The 22,311-nt window shown below is 45.8% G+C and overlaps 1 protein-coding gene across 1 annotated transcript in view; it reads left to right on the top strand.

Annotated features, from left to right (window-relative positions):
• Positions 1–22,311, top strand: part of LOC147685345 (uncharacterized) — a 240,949-nt gene that overhangs the window by 142,170 nt on the left and 76,468 nt on the right. Inside the window, exons 8-10 of the mRNA XM_086941275.1 lie at positions 7,227–7,334; positions 10,216–10,305; positions 19,145–19,252. Of these exons, the coding sequence (XP_086797401.1) occupies positions 7,227–7,334; positions 10,216–10,305; positions 19,145–19,252 (306 nt within the window). The remainder of the gene's footprint in view (positions 1–7,226; positions 7,335–10,215; positions 10,306–19,144; positions 19,253–22,311) is intronic.

Consider the following 22,311-nt stretch of genomic DNA (forward strand, 5'->3'; position numbering starts at 1 on the left):
GAGTAAAGGGGTCTTCCCACCTTGCTGAAAAACTTTGTGGGCCCTATTTTACCACCTTCAACAACATCCAAGCCAAATAGCCCACAGCAATCTCCTGTATAGACCATTCCCTCATCATCTTCGTGGTGCAACGCACACACACCACTGCTAGCCAAACTGGAGCAGCATTACTCATAAGGACTGGAATCCGCTATCAACACACACCCACCTGAACACAGTTACAGTTTCTCAAAAGCCATAAATAAATTCAACCAAAGGATTACATCCTGAGCCAATTCCCTGCCTCCCTTTAAACATAGCAATGCAACACGATTTAGATCCCAGGTATTGGGTACATGGAATATATCCGACTGGTGAAACCTCACTGCAAACAACTGGAGCACAAATAGATAATGAGCCAAGACTATGCAGACAGGAGCACGTTAAAAGAAAGTGACCACAAAGAAAGTCACCATGAGACTCTACCACCAAGGACTGAACTTGTGATCTTTGTGGAGTCCCACTGGGAAGAGAATTTCACAGTGGGATTCCACCTGGTTGCTAACAGAGCTAGCACTGACAATCATCACACCTTTGGTTGCATTTGTTGCAGTTAGTCCTCCCTATCTTCTGTAGTGTTTGCCTGGAGTAATAAGATCAGTGCAATATCCCCAACTGTATCAGGCGAAACCCCGATCTTATTGTGACTTGTTGTGGGGCTTGTAGGGCCTCCTCCCACTCCCTGTCCTCAAGTGGGCCTACATCTCTCTCGCACTTCCTTCTTCTTTTGATCATTACTTTTGGGGAGTTACATGTGATTTTCCTATACATAAGGGAGATCCCTTTTTAGGTCTCGCCTACGCAGCGCGCATGCTCTGAATAGGAAAAAGACCTTTAGTAATTGATTCACTTTTGCAGGCAAAAACATGCACGCGTTGAATTGCTTTCAATGGCAACGTGTGCACGTTTGCGGGAACGAGCTTTAAAACTATCTGTTTTTAATTAACCAGCAAGGTGTCCTGAAGGGTCAATTCTTGCTCCCTCTTTTCAATTGTTATATAAAACCATCAGCCATCTCTCTTAAACATTAAAATATCTCTACTCACTTCTACATTGCCAAACTCAGCTCTACCTTAAAAGTTCCTCTGATGATGCCCAGGCCCTGGCCAAATCCAAAACAGGATGTTAAGGCTCCATATCTGCTGAACCTGAAAGACTGGTTTCCTTCTTCTCTCCGGTCCACACTGTTTTAAACTGTAAAATCAAGTCTTTTTTCGATGCTCTTAATCATATGCTCCTACTTATATACAAATCTAAACTGGCAAAATCACATCAACGCGTTGGCCAAAGAGGGTGCATCATCAGCTCAGGCTAATTACATCTAATTGAACCTTCCTCCCTGTAGCTGATTTCAAATAAGTTATCCAGCCATAGTATTAAACGAGACTTGACTTTGGGCAATTCCTACTTGTAGAAATCCCTAAAATACACCTATCCCTTCTTAAGGCAACCCTACAGGCAGCGGATACCACGCCCTGAGCCCATGGGATCATATTGCCCCTATCCTGACGACTTCAAAATTGCTTTCCATTAGGCTTGAATTATTTAAAGTAAGCTTGAGTCTCAAGGCACTTCAATGACATACACCATCCTATCTGACCAAGAAACTGGCTAATACAAGGGGCCAACACCAACTGTGGAGCACATACATCCTGCGTATTAAACTCCAATCATTCAAGAAGACTTGAGACACTGAAACAACCCTGTTCGGTGAGTGCTCCCAGGGTTTGGGACACCGTCCCCCCAAGCATGAGGAAAGATGCGTCTTATGGTTAATTAAAAAGCAGAACTGAAACATCTGTTGTTCCCACACCTGTCCTTATAAAGGATACATATATGGTACAAGTTCTTTCTCTTTGCTGAATGTTTCTTTAATTAGCACAAACATTCCCTTGAATATGGATGTTCTTACTGTTCTTGCTGATAAATTGTTCAATTCATGTGCATTTTCATGTATGACAATACCCTCAATGTGGAATACTTTGTCAGTCCATTTGCAATTTCACTGTTGTACTTTGTATTATAATGGTCACTGATGTGCCAGAGAAGATGGGGTTTCGTACAAGAGTCCTCTACTCCACTACTTGTATATTATATGATGTGCTCACCCTTTGATCTGTAGCTTAGAAGCAGCTTAGAAAGTGATTTAATAGGAAGAGCTGCCACACACTCTGTCTGTTCTCACTATATAAAACAGCGAATACATAATTAAATAAATAAATGGAAGATTGCATAGGTGATGAATAGGTTATGGACTAGATGTGTTGGTGGGTGAGAACATGAGTGGATGACTTAGTTTGTGACTGAGTGCTTGGATGGGTAAGTAAGTCCAGGGGTGAAAGGATAAGTGAGTGTATAATGCTGTCATGAATTGTTGACATGTGAGGGAGCGTTATCATCGATGCTTTGTTAAATATGCATTGGTGGAATTTGAGGATGGCCACATTTTTCCTACATCAGTCACTTTGACCCCTTTTACCAATGTGACTTTTAAAACATTCTTGGACCCCTCCCACTTTCCTCATTTCTGTGGCAGTCGCAAGTGGTATTTTTGTATCAGAGGGTCAGCACTCCAAGGATGTGCAGCTTCTAGGCTCTTCAGACCATTTCTTAAAACTTTAATCTCTGTTGAGCTCAGATAGCACAACAGATGAGTATCACAGTCACATTGAAATATGCCAAGGAAACGTTGCCTTAAATAATGTGGATTATTGTGTCGACTACCATACACGAGTCTAATATTAATGAGAGTATGAATAGCAAAGGCAAAATCTGCAGCATGTATAATTGACTTCCAACACCTATGTACACTACAGTTATCCACTAGAGGAGCAACCCTCGCTGCTTACAACTGAGGTAGATCATTTGCACCTACCTAGTCCACCAAAAACTGACCAGCTTCAACTTCTTTATCTCCCTTCCCTGCTATCCTCAACTCATCATCTTCCTCATGAGTATCTTCCTGAACTTCCAGCAACAGGTCATACTGAATTCACTGGGTGATTCTATTCAGTGTTTGGGACGCCTAGACCATTAGGCTTACCCAAGACTGTCTTTTGCTGTTACTTAAATCACTGTTTTTGGAGCTGTCTCTCTTGATTTTGGCCCCTGGGAACCCTGAGGCATTGTCTTGCGTGTTATGGGCCTTGCTGTGGCAGTAATGTTACAGTGGGGCATCATGTCATGTGGTTCTAGTAGAATGCTGAGGCTGATTGACTGGCAGTTGGAAAGGGGCTGAGGATTAAACTAGACCTATTTGGTGTTGTTACTGGTTTCATCTAATAAACCCACCTTTACACAACATCGGCTGGAGTGTTATTACTTCGTGGCATTAAGCAATACACTGCTGGCATTCCATAGTCTATGACAGGAAGCTTGAGGCGCTAGGGGTGGGTGAGGCGGACACAGAAGTTCCATATCGAACAGATACAGCATGCATCATACGTTTTGGGCCCACTTACTGGTTCAGGAGCATGACAGGCAGCACCTTCAAATATGACGCAATTACTGACTGACAACAAAGGACCTGAGATCTCCCCATAGATGCAGATTTTGTCTGACGTGAGCATATGCTGATGCACTGAAAACAATTGTTATGCCATGAAAGACAGTTAATCAACCAGTGACTATGAATGTTTTGATCAGTATGTGAATGGCAATGCCAGTATCCAGTGACTGCAGGGACCTGATATGTTGCCTGTTTGTCTGTATAGATTGTTACATCTGTGCAAGAGAACTACAGCTGTCAATAGCTAGACTTAAAAATAGCCATGTCATATAGGGCAGAAAAGGGAGGAGCTCTGCAGTGAAATAGACTCAAGCTAAACACCCACACATGTGAAAGCAGGTGACTCAGGTGAAATCAGCAAAGAGATCTGGGGCTGTATTACGGTAAGTGCCCCGGGGCGCAATGGACGTTTGTGCCCGCTCTCCACGCACCTGGGGCACTTTGGTATTACAGAAGGGGGCGCAGGCTTTTATGCATCCCCTTCAGAAATACTGATAGCGCTGGAGCACTTAAAGCGCCAACGCCGCCTTCAGGGGGCATTCTCTCATTTGTCTAGGGGCGTGCCCTATGCAACTAAGGTAATTACTTTGCCTCTGTGCCTGCGCCATGAAAGTGAATGAATGAAAGTGGATTTATAACAGCGCGAATTGCTGCCCTGAGGCGTCCAAGCGCTAGAGGAACCTGTTGGTGGGGTGGGTGAGGTTGCAGACCAGGAAAAAAAGGGGAAGGAGAACTGAGTTTTATTGAGGAGAATTGAACAGGTGTGTTTTTAGTTGTTTGCGGAAAGAGGCGAGGTCAGGGTTGGATCTCAAATGAGAAGGGAGGGAATTCCAGATCTTGGCGGCGTTGAAGGCAAACGTCCTACCACCCGATCTAGTCCTTTTGATTCTTGGGACTGTTGCCATAAAAGCCTGGCTGGATCGCAAGTCTCTACCTGGACGATACTGGCTTACTAGACTGCGAGTGATTAGAGGTCCCGAGTCCCAGAAAGCCTGGTGAGCAATACACATTGCCTTAAAAGTGATTCTCTTACGCACTGGGAGCCAATGTAGGCTGGTCAGTGCCGCTTTGACTGGCAGTCTGCGTGGTATCTGCAGCAGAGTGCGGGCAGCGCAATTTTGTACCAGCTGTAGTCTCTTTAGGGTGTACTGTGGTGCACCGAGATAGAGGGCGTTGTTGGAGTCTAAACGTGATTGTATCAGGCCCTGTATGGCTATCTGCTTTGCCTCCATTGGGAGCAAAGGAAGAACTTTCTCCAGTGTCCTGAGCAATCCAAAGCAGGTGGCTGAGAGCTTTGTGACCTGGGTGTTGAGTGAGAGACTCCTGTCCAGCCATACCCCTAGGCTTTTGATGTTATCCTTCGCAGCCGGGGGGGGGGCCTAGACAGGTGGGCCACAGTGAGTTGAAGAAGGTGGGGTCAGCAGGGCCCAGGAGCATAAGCTCCGTTTTGTCACCATTGAGTTTTAACGATGACAGAGTCATCCAGGACTTCACCTCCTCCAGACATTTTGTTAGTCCACCTGAAAGTGGCTGGTGAGCCTCCTGCGCTAATGAGACCACCAACTGGGTGTCGTCCGGATAGGATATGATCTTAACTCCATACGGACGAACTACCTCAGCCAGTGGCCTCGTGTAGATATTAAAAAGCGCGGGGCTTAAAGAGGAGCCCTGGGGGACTCCACACTTCAGGGGCATGCTGGAAGACACTGTCTGTCCATCAAACACCTGGAACGACCTGTTGCTCAGAAAAGATTTTAACCAGAGCCAGGCCTTGTCCACAATGCCGACATTCGAAAGACGGTTCAGTAAGGTGTTATGACTGACCGTGTCGAACGCCGCGCTGAGATCAAGGAGGATCACTGCCACTGATCCTCCCTGATCAAGAATTTTCCTGGACTCCTCGATGACCATTAGGAGGGTGGACTCTGTTCCGTGCTTAGGTCTGAACCCTGTCTGGGTGGTGTCTAACAGCTGGTTATCTTCAAGAAAGCTAACCAGCTGGAGATTGACGTACCTCTCCACGATTTTACTCACCCAGGGGAGCAGGGAAATAGGACGATAGTTGCCAAAGTCCAATGGGTCCAAGTTAGGCTTCTTTATCAGCGCTTGGACCATAGCCCGTTTCCAGGCAGGAGGGACAATGCCAGAAACGATAGAAGCATTCAGGAGGTTCCTGATGATTGGTAAGACAGTCTGAGATGCTAGCAGCATGATTTCTGGGGGTGCCGGGTCAGTTGGAGATCCAGATTTTACTTTTCGAGCCATGGACTCTAAAACTTCGAGATCCATGCAAGGAAAGTGGTCAAGCATGGGTGGAGAGACTGGAACGGAGTCTGTCGCCCTGGTATTAGCCTGAGCTATCAGAGGAGTGGTAGTGCAGGGGAAGGAAGCGTATATTTTACTTACTTTGGCTGAGAAAAATTCCGCCAAGTCATTACATTGGGAAACTGACTTTTCCTCATAGACACTGGGAGGAGGGGGTTCCGTAAGTCTTTGCAGAGTTTGAAAGATTTCCCTAGGTTTAGATTTTGCAGCTAGGATCTTGTCAGAGAAGTATGCCGCTTGAGCAGCTTTTACTTCCTTTTTGTAGGCTTTTATTTCCTCTCGATATCGAGTCTTTTCCTCCATGGAGTAGTCTATACGCCATTTTCTTTCAGTTTTTCAGCATTGGCGCTTTTTGTTCCTGAGGGCCTCCGAATACCAAGGTGCTGTTTTATGGAGACGTTTTACCGTTGATTTCTTAAGGGGGAGGATGGTTTCGAGAGAGTGCAGGATCCAGTTTTCATAGGCCTGGTTCGCCAGACATGGATCCTCGTTATTAGGGGGGAGTTCTTTTATACGTTTATTTTCCCATTCATCTGCTGGTATCCGCGCCAAAGATCTAGCATGTCTTATCAACGGTTTTACCGGAATGGGTTTCTGGGTAGACCAAGTAAAGGGCACCAGAGAGTGGTCAGTCCATGGGAGGGGGAGCAGAAGCCCAACCACAAAATCCTCACAGTTACTGAACACTGGATCTAAAAGGTGTCCTTTCACATGAGTCGATGTTTTTACTCGTTGGATAAGTTGTAGCGCGGCCAGGTCATCGGCTAGTGTAGTAGCCGTGGGATCCAGCGGTGAGTCAAAGTGGAAATTGAAATCGCCTAACACAGTATAGTTGGCGGCAGCGCTAATGCGTGGCGCCACAATTACTGGTAGGAGATTATGAAATTGTTTAGGGGGGCCAGGTGGGCGATATATCAATGTGCCCGAAAAACAGACAAGAGGCAAAGAAGCTCTTAGGAGCCGCACTCACCTTCTAGGTGGTGCCCTATGAGATCACCCCCTGAGAGCATCCCTCTGGAGGGGAGAAAGAGGGTCCTTTGGACCCCCCAGTCATTCCCTTGCATGCAGGTGCAGTCTCAGACATGGCAGCTCGAGTTCACGGCTGCCCAGGGGCAGCGCATTCATTGTAATAGGGCGCATTTTCATTGTTTGTGCCTGACGCACCTTTTAAAAGGTGCGCCAGGCACAAACAATGAAAATGCATAATATGGCCCCTGGGGTGCAACTCACACTTATACTGTTACCTTTCTACATTGTTTTTTAAAAACTATAGACCAGCCTATCTATTTAAAATAGGTAGTAAATAAGGTGTTTACTAGGAATAACATGTTCACACTTAGATTTCTTTCTACAGGAAGTGCTGTCATCCCACCAGAGAGTGCATTTAGCACAAAAGACGTACCAGCCTATTGCACTGCCCCACTAAACTTAGAGAGAAGAGAGCAGATCAGTGGTCCTTCAGGTGAGTCAGTGGTAAACTTTGCATGTATACTTGGAAGAACGAGTTGGGGATCTGAAAGTCATAAGTTTGCCACTCATCTGTTGATGACCAACCCATGGGATTCTTTCTATATCGCCTGACCCAGCACTGGCTTTGAGAGTCTGTTTTCCTTTATCATTGTTCACATTTTTAATGGATTCTGAATCTATTCTGTCAAAGATTTCTTTAAGAGTTTTAAGAGTTATCCATTATTTGCCTGCTCGAATAATGTATACAACTTTTCTGCCATTTCGATTATGTATACTTTTTTTGTCCTGCAAGCTCTGCAACTATCTCTCCACCTGAATGAGAAGAAAGGGCTGCTGTTCCCCAATTCCTGAGATAAATTAGGAAAACCTACAATATGTAGAGCAATGTAGTCATGTAGTTTCCACCCTACTGTAGTAACTGCATGTTTGTGGACATCATAACCGTTGGAATGGTTCCTGACTGATTCCATGCATCCCCTCAGGACATGGTGTGCTATAGGGCACCTAGCTCACACTGCAACCATAAGCTCCCTAACCCTAGTCAGGTTGTAAATGGTTGTGATACCACTGAACTTGACAACCCTGATCCTCCACAAATTATGGTATTGATGTAGAACCCTTTTCCTCAGTCACCCGTGCTCACTTTCTCTCACAAAAATGTGCGAGGAATACACAGTGGGGCTTTTTCAATATTTATTGAACCAGTGTGATTCGGGTATCAAATATATGTGATGCAGTGATCAATACGTGTCTAGGGTGTGTGTGTGTTCTGACAAGAATTCCCGTACTGGATGATCCAACCCCTGTTACCAGAAGGAAAAGATTGTAGGTACCTGTAGTGGTCACAAGCTGAACCCTCCTATTAGAAAAATCAGCAGGCTAGTGGGCCGAAGCATCAGTAGGTAGACCTCACAAATGACAACAAAGTGCTCCTCTGTCAACAACGGAAACTTCTGTTTATTTATAACAAAAGTGTTCGGCAAACAAATGATGGTTTGAATGCTGAGTGAATTATACATCCATCCCAGGTCAAGAGATCTGGGTTAACTGCATCGTTCTTTTGCTTACCATGCTACTCCTGAAAGATTAATTAACCCAGATCTCTTGACTGGGGGGTGAATGTTTGATTCGCTTTCCATTCCATCTACCATTTGTGTGTTTTTTCCTTTCTCAACCTAAGTGCGCCAGGTATGTCCAGACGTGGGTCCCTGGCTCACTGTGCCACTGGATTCAAGCTTGCCTGGCTGAAGAGGGATGATGGCCTAAAACTGGTCCCAGGATTCCTGTTTCCGGTCCAGATAGGACCTGGCTTGGCAGTTTGGGCTGGACTGTTCCCATGATGAACAGGGTCAAGACTGATTTGTATATGACTGAGTCTTAACTGCGGTGGCATGGTGAGCAAAAGAACGATGGACTTAAACAAGATCACTTGGCTGTGGGTGAATGTTTGATTTGCTCTGCATTCCGTCCATAATCTGTGTGTCTTTTGCTTTCTTGCCTTAAGTGCACCGGGTATGCCTAGACGTGGGTCCTGGAATCACTGTGCCTCTGGATTCAAACTAGCCTGGATGATGAGAGGCGATGCCCCGAAACGGTTGTACCACGGTACATCGCATGCAATTACTTTGCATGCCTTTTACATGCATTTTTAGTGCACATGTTTTTGCAGTGAATATGCATTTAAAACTCATGCCAATACCACACATTGTTTTTATATTGAAAAACAATGTATTTGTGGGTGGAGACCCCCCAACTTACCTTAAATGTGTTTTATTGGCATTCGTTTTAAATGCATATTCGCTGAAAAAATATTGGCGGTAAAAATGCGTTGTAAAGGCTTAACGAGGTAAAAAGCTTGTTGTAAAGGCTGCCCACCCCGAAACTGGTCCCTGGATGCTTGTTTCTGGTCCAGGGAGGACCTGGTTTGGCAGCTCGGTCTGGACTTCGCATGAGGAATAAGGTCAAGACTGATTTGCATATGGCTGGGTCTAAACTGGGGTGGCATGATGAGCAAAAGAACAATGGATTTAACAGAGATCTCTTGACTTGGGCTGAATGTTTGATTTGCTGTGCATTCCGTACAACATGGAGGTTCTTAGTCAGGCCTCATTGTTTATGTGTTATAGATAGCTCTGTCGCCATATGTATGAAACAAAAAATCACATTTGCACAATGTATGTTTTAACCTTGTACATGATGTGTCAAGTTTATCATGATAGTGTTCATGTTAAGTTATTTTCTAAGCAAGTATACTTACCTAGAAACTAATCCGCACTGTCACGGTTGTAAATGTGTGGCAAACGTCTTTTGTTATGTGTTACTTATAAATACTAGATTGGCATTATGGACAGAATCAGGTGACTCTCGGATCAGTTACAGAACAGACTGGGGATTCCGCAAAATAGATTGTAGGGAATCACATCTCACAAGACTAAAGAATCACTAATTAAGCAGTCAGCCATTTTCTCTTTGCAGTATTTCCCAGCAACATGTCAGTCACACTGTTTGTGGCTCTATTGTGAGGTAACCCTCAGCCTGTTGTGGCTAATAATTTTCATATTTTATTATTTTTCTTTTCCACAAGCTTCAATTATCCACTGTTAAAAGTGTGTGCATTGTGTAGTTTGTGCATTTGCCCAGAAATTCCCTCAGGTCTCCAATGAGTCCAATTTGTTTATTGTAGAAAGAGGAATGAATTGCAAAGCCTGATATATACGCTTGGTTTGCTTGAGTGAAGTATACTGTGTTCAATTAGAAAAATGCAGTTTGGGTACCGGGCTTCCGAAATATGCTGCCCTACTGGGGGTGCAAGTGGGGCTTGAAAGAAAGACATTACTATAATTTCTTATATTCTCTCTAACCTTTAACTCCAGGAGCCTGTCCATTTCTCAAAACGGAGGCCGCTGCAGGTTTTATAGAACGTCAGTGTGCTAGTGGACAAGATAACACAAGCCTAACTTTGGGTGAGTTACATATACTTCCTTCTTATTACAGTGGTTTAATAAAGCAGTTAAAGGATTCTTCTCAACTAGGGTCAATCCTACTGACTTGTTAGTTTAAAATGCTGAGGTTACATAGTGAATGACCCTTCATAGTATTGAAACAAAGAGGTTCTTAATACTGTGATAACCAAATATTGTGGAGGCCTTAGGCCACCCTCCTTCAGACTCCTCATATTTTTAAAGGAAGTTTCAATAACACCATATGTAATTTACCCTCATGTGCTTGATTTACTTTGAAGCTTTTTTTTTTTTAAAGTGTATTGTTCAATGCATTGCAGGATATGATAGATCCCTTCATCAGGGAAACAGTTAAAAAAATGTATTTGCTACTTGTTAATCACAAACATATGTAAGAGTCAATTGATCAAAGGCTTTACAAAAATAACAATATTGATATAATACGTTGAGTGTAGTAATGTAATATAACTTAAAAATGGGTACACATCAACAATAACATCGAAGGAATTTTGGGTGTATAAAATCTACAATACACAGATAGTAGTATATACGCTCTAGCTCATAGTCAAGTTACATATAATTTTCCTACAAATGTAGATTAAACAGTCTTACATTTGAAAATGTGTTGCCCTTTTAATGGGTGATGTTTGGTGGTTTAGTGTTCTGGGGTGCCATGTGGGCATATAAAAGCAGCTTCTGCTTTTCTTTCATGAATAGATTGACACTTGTATATTATGATTTTGAGGAAGTCGAGATTTTGTGGTGTTAGAGGAAGGGGGGGAAGGGAACTGGTAAGGAAGGTTGTTTTTAATGCATAACCTGAATTGAATGTTGGGTTTCACTTTGTTATAATTTAAAATTGTAGTAAAAAGACCTGAAGCAAATGAAAAATCTAACAACTGATTTATTTTGATAAATAATTGATACATGTATCTAGCATAGTATTGATTTGTGCTCACAAAATAAATTCAAACTTCAGAAACTATAAAGAACTTAAAACCCTAAAACAGGAGAAACACAATATGCAACTGGAAACCACAGCAATAAATGCTTACCTCGTTTGAAATACTCAAAATGTAGTTTCTTAGTCAAAACTGATACATTATTTCATTGTATACTAGGAAAAAGTTCAACATTTATTTTACGTGCGAGCTAGAATATGTTATTTGTAAAATCCATTGGCCTTACAGGAGTTAATGTAAACAGCAAGCAACTCGACCGGCCGAAGTGAGGTTCAGTGAACTTCGAATCAATGTTTATACCAACAAAAAACCTCACCAGTGCTTTCTTTGAACATATTTACTATGTTTTAGAATTCTTCCAAGAGTATTATTGCATCCTGTATATTAGGCGAATAATCAATTATAGATATTTAGTATGCCCACATTGAAAGGATTCAAATCTGGAGACTTCAGTCACTTTCCTAAAGACATACAGATTGCATAGTTTATTTTATACATTTTTTGGGCAAGTGAAAGACTCTGTAGTCTTACTTTTACTAAAACAGTACACACATACCATGGTGTGGAAAGATATAACTATAGTGACGTGAAATATGCAGTAAAAAATCAACGACAAATCTAAGTATTGCAGTGTACAATATTGTAGTCTTCAATTGAAAGCAACAGGACTTGGACATTTAGCTGTTTTAACACCTGTACAATGTATCTTTCTGGATACTCCACATAACAGTATTTATAACTAAAATACTAGCACAGTGTCAGTACCCAGAATTTGTGGCATTAAAAGATAGACTCTTGTATGTGAAAATTGCAATGTGCATTTGTGGGAAACTTTTATATAACTTGACAAAGCTCTGGCCCTTATACATGACCATTTTCTCAATGTTTTGCCGTCTGTAGACCCAAAATTCAGCTGTTATTTTTTTTTTATGTGTGGACACTTCTAAGGTATGTCTCATAGCTTTTCCCCCACTTGTTAACTCAGTATTTTATTTTTTGAAATTTTTCTGGAATTTGACTTCACATATTTTTGCTGATATACAGCAAAGGAAAATTTTTAATAGTGTGTTTCCTTGATGAACAGATCTATTGTATCACAAAATGCATTGGATACAGACCCTATTTTGAATGATATTCTTAAACAAAGCTCCAAAGTAAAATAATGTATGATGTTAATTTGGTATGCTGTTACTAAAACCTATTCTCAGAATATTAGGAGCCTGAAGTAGCTCTGTATACTGCCTGTACACCTACGTAACAAGCTTTATTTTCAATTTACAGACCTAGTAGTGGAGTCCACCCAAAACTGCTAAACAAAGCATCTGAAAGAAACATGTTAGTTATAGATTCCTTACCTTAGAATTACCCCCAGGCATCAGACTGGATCCAGAAAGTTTTTTCGTCAGTTATACCTCTGCACGTTGGAAGGTAGTGTCGGTCAGCTCAGCGTCTGTCGTCGTCGGCGTGGTCACCGTGATGATGTTGCGGCAGCTACTTAGATGCCGCCCTCGTGTGCTGACGTCAGTTCTTTCTTTTTCCACGCCAGCCAGTCCAGAACCGGGAAGAGCGGTACCTCATTCAATTTTGTACTAACTTTTTCTCTACTTTTGTCGACTTCTTGTCTTAAGTCTCTGACTCCGAACAGGTGCACAAGGGATGCCCGGTTTCAACGCCTGCGGTTCCTGTACACTACTGGTGACGGATCCGCTCCGCGTGTGCCTCTTTTGCCTGGAGCATGAACACTACCTCAAGTCGTGCTCTGACTGCCGGTCGATGGTGCTGAAGGCTTTGAGGGAGTGGTCCCGAAAGCTGCTTGAATGCCGGCAGTCGGCTCCGCGCCGTTCGAGGTCCCGGTCGAGAGGTAGGTTGAGGGACCAGTCGCAGGGCCACCACCAGTACGGTTCGAAATCCTCGAAGTCTTCGCACTCGGAGTCGGGTAACTCGAAGCATAAGAAGAAGTCGAAGAAACATCGTCACTCTTCGACTTCTCCTCGTTGGTCGGCTGATTTGACGTGGCACGCGGGTGGTTCCCCGCACGCAGAGCCCGAAGGGTCGACTCCGAGTTTCCCTCCCTTTCTGGGACTCTGAGAGAACCTTGCGCAGCTTCGTACGTTCTACAAGGCGATGCGTGCCTTCTTTGGGTGGACCGACCCATCTGGCGCGCCTTCGGGTCCCGCAGACTCGTTTGGTGGGCCCTAGATCTCCTCTGCCAGCAGCTCCAGCCCCAGCACCGAAGGCCCCCTTGGATCCAGGCCTGGTTCCGGATGGCTCCGGTTGATCTTGTTACGCCTCCATCGGCGCCGCTCCTCATGGCACCACTACCGCGTTCGGTGGCGTTCAGCTCCCCGTCCGGCGTCGATCAAAGCCTCCATCCCGACGTGGACACGGAGCTGGACCGGCGTTGTCTTACGCCGTATCTGATGCTGGGTGGGGTTTTTATGCCCCTGTTCACTCCTGGGGTCCTTTTTCAACAACAATGGCACCTAGAGGACGATGAGGAGGACTGGGAGGGGTCAGGTGACCCTTTGATTGACCAGTTAGACACTTAGCAGGACTGTAGAGAGGAACTGGGGGATGCCAGTGGTCTTGACACCTCTCCTGACCGTGGCATGTTGTCTCCTCTTACCGTGGCTAAGGAGGAGGGAGCGTCATACGCAGTGGTTTTGCAAAGGGCGGCCGAGGCTCTCAACCTCGAGCATCCTAAGGTGGCGGTCAGGACTAACCTCCTGACAGAGGTGCTTCAACCGGCTGCAAGCTCTTCGGAGCCCTTGCTGCCGTTTAATGAGGCCCTCACAGACGTCCTTTTGGGCACGTGGCCCAGGCCCAATACAGGGGCTTCCGTGGACAGGATGATTGCCCAACGCCACCGCCCGGCTCCGGGCGACCCCACTTTCCTTACACAACACCCCACCACGGACAGCTTGGTAGTTCAAGCTTCTACCTCCAAGAGTGCCTTTCCTACCGCTCCACTGGAAAGGAAATCCAAGAAGCTGGACCACCTTGGCAAGAAAATGTTCTCTTCCGCCAGCTTAGTACTGCGGACCGTAAACACTGCATGTCTCTTGGGCCATTATTCGCACTCAGTGTGGGATACGGTGGCGCAAGTGCTGCCTCAGTGTCCGGAGGAGGCCCCGGCAGTGCTCTTCCAGGCTGTTGCCGCCGGAAGGGATGCAGCTAAGTTTTTGGTGACAAAGCAGACAACGCCATTGAGTGATTCAACGACTCACCGGCTATGACCAAGTCCTTGGGCCTCTCCACCCACCCTGTGCAGTCCGCTTTTTGGCCCTTTCGTGGCTATGGAAGGGGTGCCCCTCTACGTTACACCCAGAGCCACAGGCCACAGCAAGTTACCCAACCTTCGTTCAGCCGGGGAAGTGGAAAAAACCAGCATGTATCCGGGGGCCAGTGGGTGGACCAGTCCACCAACCCCCCCCCCCCCTCTGCAGCAGCCTCCAAACACTCCTAGTACGACATTTCAGGCCCATCAAACGCCAGTGGGCGGCAGGATTCGCCATCACCTCCCACACTGGTAAACCATCACTTCAGACAGGTGGGTTTTGCAAAAAGTCCGAAGGGGCTACTTCCTCCCCTTCGAGACTACCCCTCCAGCCATGCCACCGTAATACCACCACATGTTGGAGGATCATCTGGCCCTTCTCCAGCAGGAAGTTACAGCTCTCTTGGCCAAGGGAGCCATCGAGCGAGTTCCTGTCCCAGAAGTAGGTTGTGGTTGTACCACTACTTTCTGATTCCTAAGAATGACAAGGGCTTGCGTCCTATCTTGGAACTTAGAGAAGTCAATCGCTTGCTCAGGTCTTGTCTGCCCTCGACCCGCAAGACTGGATGGTAGCGTTCGACTTGCAGGATGCTTATTTTCACATCCACATCTTGCCGGCCCACCGACGTTACCTACGGGTTCACGGTGGGCCACAATCACTTTTGGTTTACCGTGCTCCCCTTTGCCCTTACTTTCACCCCTCGGGTGTTCACGAAAGTGATGGCAGTGTTCGCAGCTCATCTGTGCAGATCAGGGGTTTCAGTCTTCCCCTATCTCAACGACTGGCTGTTGAAGGCGGGCTCGCCCCAGGCAGTCGTCTCCCACCTCCAGACTACAGCCGACCTCCTGCATTTGCTGGGGTTCTCTATCGATGTGCCGAAGGCGCACCTGATTCCCTCTCAGAAGCTCATCTTCAACGGAGCGGTTCTGAAAACAACGTGGTTTCGGGTCTATCCTCCCGAACAGCTAGTCCAGGATTTTCAGACTATGATTCCGATCTTTCAGCCTCTATCCCAGGTTTTGGTCAGAATGTCTCTGAGGCTGCTTGGCCTTATTGCCTCCTGCATTCTGCTGGTCGATCATGTCAGGTGGGCTCTGGAGTGGGACCTAAAGTTCTAGTGGGCGCAGGATAAGGGGAATCTGGCCAATTGCGTCCAGATCTCGGAGGGCACTGCTCAAAAACTCCAGTGGTGGCTCACGAACCCCGGATTGGGTTAGTGGTAGATCCCTCTCACTTCCCCAACCAGACCACAATGTGGTGACGGATGCATCCCTTCTGGGATGGGGTGGCCACATGGGAGAGGTGGAGATCAGAGACCTCTGGTCTCCGGCGGAGTCCTGGCTTCACATCAACCTTCTGGAGCTCCAGGCGATTTGTTTTGCACAGAAGGCATTCCTTCCCTCTGTCCAGGGAAAAGTGGTGCAGGGGCTCAAGGACAACACCACCACCATGTGGTACTGCAACAAACAGGGCGGGGTGGAGTCGTGGACCCTATTTCAGGAGGCCCTCTGCCTCTGGACATGGCTGGAACATTAAGGCTTTACCTTTGTGGTTCAACACCTGGGATGTTCACTGAATGCCAGGGCGGACGAACTCAGTCACAGGTGCCTGATGGATCACGAATGGCTTCGTCACTCGGAGGTGGTGCAAGGTCTCTCTCCACAGCGGAGAGAGCCTTGGTTAGATCTATTCTCCACCGAAGAGAACGAGCAATGTCAGCAATTCTGCACATTGGAATTTACAAGGAGGCACTCGCTCGGCGACGCTTTTCATCGCTAGTGGAATTGCGGTCTGTTGTACACCTTTCCGCCTATACCACTTCTGCCCAGAGTGCTGAAGAAGATCAGGCTCGACCAGGCCTAAGTCATTCTTGTGACTCCGGATTGGGCACGGAGAGTCTGGTATCCCAAGCTGCTCAACATGGCCATTGATCCTCAGATCAGACTGCCTCTTCGGGAGGATCTTATCTCGCAGCAGCAGGGGACGGTCCTCCACCCGAACCTGCCCAGTCTCCACATCCTTGCGTGGAGATTGAGCGGCGGCAGTTGATGTCTTTCGACTTGCCTCCCGAAGTCTGTGACGTAATCTTGGCAGCAGGCATCCCTTCACAAAGACGGTATACGCCTGTAGGTGGAACAAATTTGTGGCATGGTGCACAGCAAAGGCTTTGGATCCCCTTTTTTTGCCACTCTTTCTGAAGTACTCTTGTTTCTTCTCTCTTTAACCCAGCAGGGCTTTGCTCTAGGCACTATCAAGGGCTATCTTTCAGCCATCTCTGCCTTCCTTCCGTTGCCAGATCAGCCTTCCCTTTTCAAATCCCTGGTAGTTAACCATTTCCTAAAAGGCTTAACACATCTTTTTCCTCCAATCCCCTTCGTTATGCCTCAGTGGTACTTGAATCTTGTGCTGACCTATTTAACGTGTGCTCCCTTTTAGCTGCTGCATAACTGTCCTTTATGTCTTTTGACTCTTAAAACTGCTTTCCTGGTAGCCATCACTTCTGCTAGAAGGGCGAGTGAGCTCCAGGCTCTTTCTTCTAAGCCTCCTTTCCTGTCCGTTCATCCGGACAAGGTGGTTCTCTGGACCCGTCTTTCCTTCCTTCCTAGGGTGTCACTCCCTTCCACATCGGGCAGACCATTACTTTGCCCACCTTCTTTCCGCCTCCGCATCCTTCAAAGGAGGAAGAGAGGCTCCACCGTCTGGACCCAAAACATGCACACTCCTTCTATCTGGATCTCACAAAACAGTTCCGGGTGGATGATCAACCTTTTGTTGGTTACGTGGGTGCTAAGAAGGGTTGGGCCGTAAACAAACGCACCATTTCTCAAAGGGTCATGTTGCTTATTAAGGCTTGTTACACTCTGGCTAAAAAGGAACCTCCAGTCGGGCTACGCGCTCACTCCACCAGGGCGACAGCAGCCACTTCTGCCTTTGGAAGGGGAGTGCCTCTGAATGACATCTGTCAGGCACCCACGTGGGCATCGCTGCACACGTTCACCAAACACTACTGCCTGGACAGCCAAATCCGGGTTGATGACTTCTTTGGCCGTTCTGTTCTCCAGGATTTTCTGCTGTGATCGTGGTTCGCAGATCCAATACCGAGGTTGGTATTGCTGGGGTGTCTATTCTAAGGTAAGGAATCTATAACTAACGTGTTTCTTTTAGATGCACAAGTTACTTACCTTCGGTAACACTATATGTGTAAGAAACATTAGTTTGTTATAGATTCCTTAACACCCCACCCAACCTCCCCTTCTGCAAACTGATTTCTAGGGTTAGGGACATCATTTTAGGGCCCTAGTTTTGTGCACCAATGGTCAGTGTCTTGCATGGCTCTGCGTTTCTGGCACAGAGTCGTGTACAGAACTGACATCAGCGTGCGAGAGCGGTATCTAAGTTGCTGCCGCGACGTCATCGCGACGCCGACCACAGACAGAGTCGACCGACTCCACCTTCCGAAGCGCAGAGGTATTGATGACAAAAAAACTTTCCGAATCCAGTCTGATGCCTGAGGGTAATTCTAAGGTAAGGAATCTATAACTAACTAATGTTTCTTACAGATATATCGTTACCAAATGTAAGTAACTTGTGTGTCAAAAACATTAGTCAATAACTGGGAGTGTAATCTAGGAATTAGGGAAACCCTTCTATTATCTTTCCATGTATCTTGCTCTTTTCTGAAGCTGTTTTTTATTGGCATTCATGCAGTGTATCCTGAGAAGAGGCACAAATATGAAGTGTAACTGGAAAACAGGCATAGATAATAAGCATTGGCAAAACCAGTCTCTCTGGTTGTAATGTGCATTTATGTGTGTTGGGTGCACTAAAGCCCTTTTGGATTTGTCAGTGCTGGAAAAAAGGGTTGCTTTCTGTATATAATGCACATAGGAGATAAAGAATTAAAGAGTGAGATGATTGTACTTTTTGGATTTAAAATACTTTGATGTATATTGAAAATGGTGGGCTTTTTGGAAAGTGGAATGAAGTATAACATGAGACAGTAGTGCTCCTTAACGTGGAAGCAAAGGCCCACTTAAAGTATGTGTTAAATTAAAATATTGGTTACAATATGTCTTGCAGATAACTGCACTGTCAATGCAGACCTAAATTTCAGAATCTTCATGTTGTCACTATCCTAGTTCATCAGCTATTAATGACTTATTCAAAGTTTCTGTGAGTATCAAATGGCAGATTGATAATGTTTGAAAAACTATCCGGTAATGAGATGTGTTTTGATGCTTTTGAACCACAAATACTTCGTCATGAGGATTGTGCTATTACTGTCACAAATATGGATATCAAAGCAAAAGAATTTTCTCACCACATTGGAATTTTACAGCAGGATAAATATACTTTTCTTTCTTCTAAACCTCTGACAGACTCAAAATAGCAGAGTTTGGAAGAAATAATTTGAACATTTACAAAGGTGAAGGGTCTATTTCATGCACCTTTCAAAATGGGGCATACATGCTTATAAACTCCAAACATTGTTTTGAATCTCATCAAATAGTGAATAACCAGAGGAAATATTACATTTTCAACAAATTTAGTGGGGGGGTTTTCAAACTTATTTTCACATTTACAAATGTTTTTGCCGAACAGGAAATGAAGGTGCAGAGCCAGTCCCATTAAGTAGGAGGCAAGAGGGAGGAATATGTTCCTTGAATCACCAGAACTCTGAGAGAAGAGCAAGTATTAATTGCCCCACTGGTAAGTAAATTTTGGTGGCCATCTCCTGCACCTGCCACATTTCTCAGCGTTTCTTCGCTCAGTAATAGACATTGACACCTCTTCTGAAATAACTTGTAATCACTATATCTGAGGTATCTAAGTGGACAATATCATGATTCCAATAAGGCTAAATAACTTGACCTCATGACCATCTTAGCCTGGCTAATGTACCAAATAGGCACTGCTCCTCAGGAAGCTCAACAGCTTCATAATTGATATCTCTGCCCCATCAGAAGAAGTGTAACGGTCACTTTCAGTCACTTTCTCCTCAGATATTTAAGGTGCCGTGGGTCCGTGGTTGCATGTTGACTTCTATGGAGGAGAAGTAGCAAAGCTGTTCCAGGCCATACTATGTTTTTATCGGGTTGATATGCCTAATCCCTTCCAATATAGGCAACAAAGCCTTGCGTGGTCCCTTCCAGAATTTGCATCAAACCCTTGTACATTCCTTTCCGATACTGGCAGCAAACAAAACACAAAGATCATTAAAATGGTCCTGAGGAAGTGGTTCAGAAATAACATTTTGAACATTTTCATCACTCTTCTTTAACTTTTTTAGTCTCCTAGTGTGGATTGGGTATATCAAAAAATGAACTTCTTTCGCCCTGTGCTGCGATGCTGAAAGTAAATCTCACACTCAAGGCCTAATGAAGACAAAGGGTCTGCAGTTGCTTGTTGTCTTGTGCAGACAGCTGTTTTTGAACTTGATTGAATTTAATTGTCTATGGTTTCTCATCTTGTTTCATGGTGCACTGTAACAAATGTATTCCAAGACTGTGTGGGGCGAGTATTACTGTAAACTACTCACCCAACCTGGGCCCTGGGTCTTCTCAACACCTCATCACCAGCCACCCTAAACTCCTGCTCTTTTCACGATCCTAGTCAATCTTCCCTATCTTTCCTACCTCAGTTATTAGCTGACTTCCTACGCATTTAACGTAGGAGATATACAAGTGATCATGGAATGTGTTATACCTACATAGTTCAATTGTGACGCATGGTCCATAATCCAGGGTTGAAAGGCAGTTCTCTTGCAACCCTCAGCACAGGGCCTGAACAAGCACATGCCTATAGACAAGTTCAAGTTCAAGTTCAGGAATTTGTATAGCGCACTACTCACCCAGAGGGTCTCAAGGCGCTTGGGGGAGGGGGTGCATTATTTATCGAAAAGCCAGGTTTTAAGTTTCTTTCTGAAGGAAATGTGGTTCTGTGTAAGGCGGAGGTGAGTGGGGAGAGAATTCCAGGTCTTGGCCGCCAAGTAGGAGAAGGATCTTCCTCCTATGGTGGATCTATGGATGCGCGGAACTTCGGCGAGGGCTTGATTGGAGGTTCTTAATTGGCGGGTGGGTGTGTAGAAGGACAGTCGTGTGTTGAGGCATTCGGGTCCTAGTTTGTAGAGGGCCTTGTGTGCGTGGGTGAGGAGACGGAACGTTATTCTCTTGTTGAAGGGAAGCCAGTGGAGGTCTTTCAGGTGACCGGTAATGTGATCTTGGCGTGGGATGTCCAAAATGAGTCTGGCTGATGCGTTTTGGATGCGATTAAGTTTTTTCTGTAATTTGGCTGTGATTCTGTCGTAGAGGGTGTTTCCATAGTCCAGTCGGCTAGTGACCAGTGCGTGGGTGACAGTCTTTCTTGTCTCGGAGGGGATCCAACGGAAGATTTTTTTGAGCATACGAAGTACGTTGAAGCAGGAGGATGAGACGGCGTTGACTTGTCTGGTCATCGAGAGGGAGGAGTCTAGGATGAAGCCTAGGTTACGTGCGTGGTCTGTGGGAATGGGTGCTGTGACCAGGGCCGATGGCCACCATGAGTCGTCCCAGGCAGAGGGGGATGATCCTAGGATGAGGACTTCCGTTTTGTCTGAGTTAAGTTTTAGGCGGCTGTTTTTCATCCATTCGGCTACTTCTTTCATGCCTTCGTGAAGATTGGTTTTGGCAGTGTTGGGGTCTTTGGTGAGGGAAAGGATCAGCTGGGTGTCATCAGCGTAAGAGATGATGTTAAGGTTGTGTTGTCGCGCGATGGATGCGAGTGGACTCATGTAAACGTTGAAGAGGGTGGGACTGAGTGATGATCCTTGTGGTACTCCGCAGATTACTTCGGTGGCCTCTGATTTGAATGGGGGAAGTTGGACTCTCTGGGTTCTCCCGGCGAGGAACAAGATGATCCAGTCCAAGGCTTTTCCTTGTATGCCGATGTTGCTGAGGCGTTGTATGAGGGTGCTATGGCAGACTGTGTCGAAGGCGGCAGAGAGGTCGAGTAGGATGAGGGCGACTGTTTCTCCGTTGTCCAGTAGTGTTCGGATGTTGTCTGTCGCTGCAATGAGGGCGGTTTCGGTGCTGTGTTTGGCTCGAAAGCCGGACTGTGAGGTGTCGAGTGAGTTGTTGGATTCAAGGAAGGCAGCGAGCTGGCAATTGACGGCTTTCTCAATGACTTTGGCAGGGAATGGGAGGAGGGAGATGGGGCGGTAGTTCCTAAGTTCAGAGGGGTCTGCTGTGGGTTTCTTGAGGAGGACGCTGAGTTCGGCGTGTTTCCAGCTTTCTGGGAAGGTAGCGGAGTTGAAGGAGCAGTTGATGAAATCACGGAGATGGGGTGCGATGATGGAGTCTGCTTTGTTGAAGATGTGGTGGGGACAGGGGTCGGTTGGCGAACCTGAATGGATGGAGTTCATTAGGCGGATGGTGTCTTCAGTGGTGATTGGGTTCCAGTCACTAAGGTTGTTAGAGGGCGGTTTAGGTTCGGAGGTGGGTGGAGTGGACTGTTCTTTGGAAATGTTCTCAAAGCTGTTATGTATGTCGGCGATTTTGTTGTAGAAGAAAGAGGATAACGAATCGCAGAGGTCTTGGGAGGGAGTAATGTCGTTTGATGCTGCGGTGGGGTTGGTAAATTCTTTGACGATGTTGAATAGTTCCTTGCTGTTACCGGCGTTGTTGTCGAGTCGATCCTTGAATGCTGATTTCTTGGTGGATCGGATCAATTGGTGGTGTTTGCGGGTGGCTGTCTTGAAGGTGGTCAGGTTGTCAGTGGTTGGGTTTTTTCTC

The sequence above is a fragment of the Lissotriton vulgaris genome, chromosome 10, assembly GCF_964263255.1.
Source record: "Lissotriton vulgaris chromosome 10, aLisVul1.2, whole genome shotgun sequence".
Lineage (NCBI taxonomy): Eukaryota > Metazoa > Chordata > Amphibia > Caudata > Salamandridae > Lissotriton > Lissotriton vulgaris.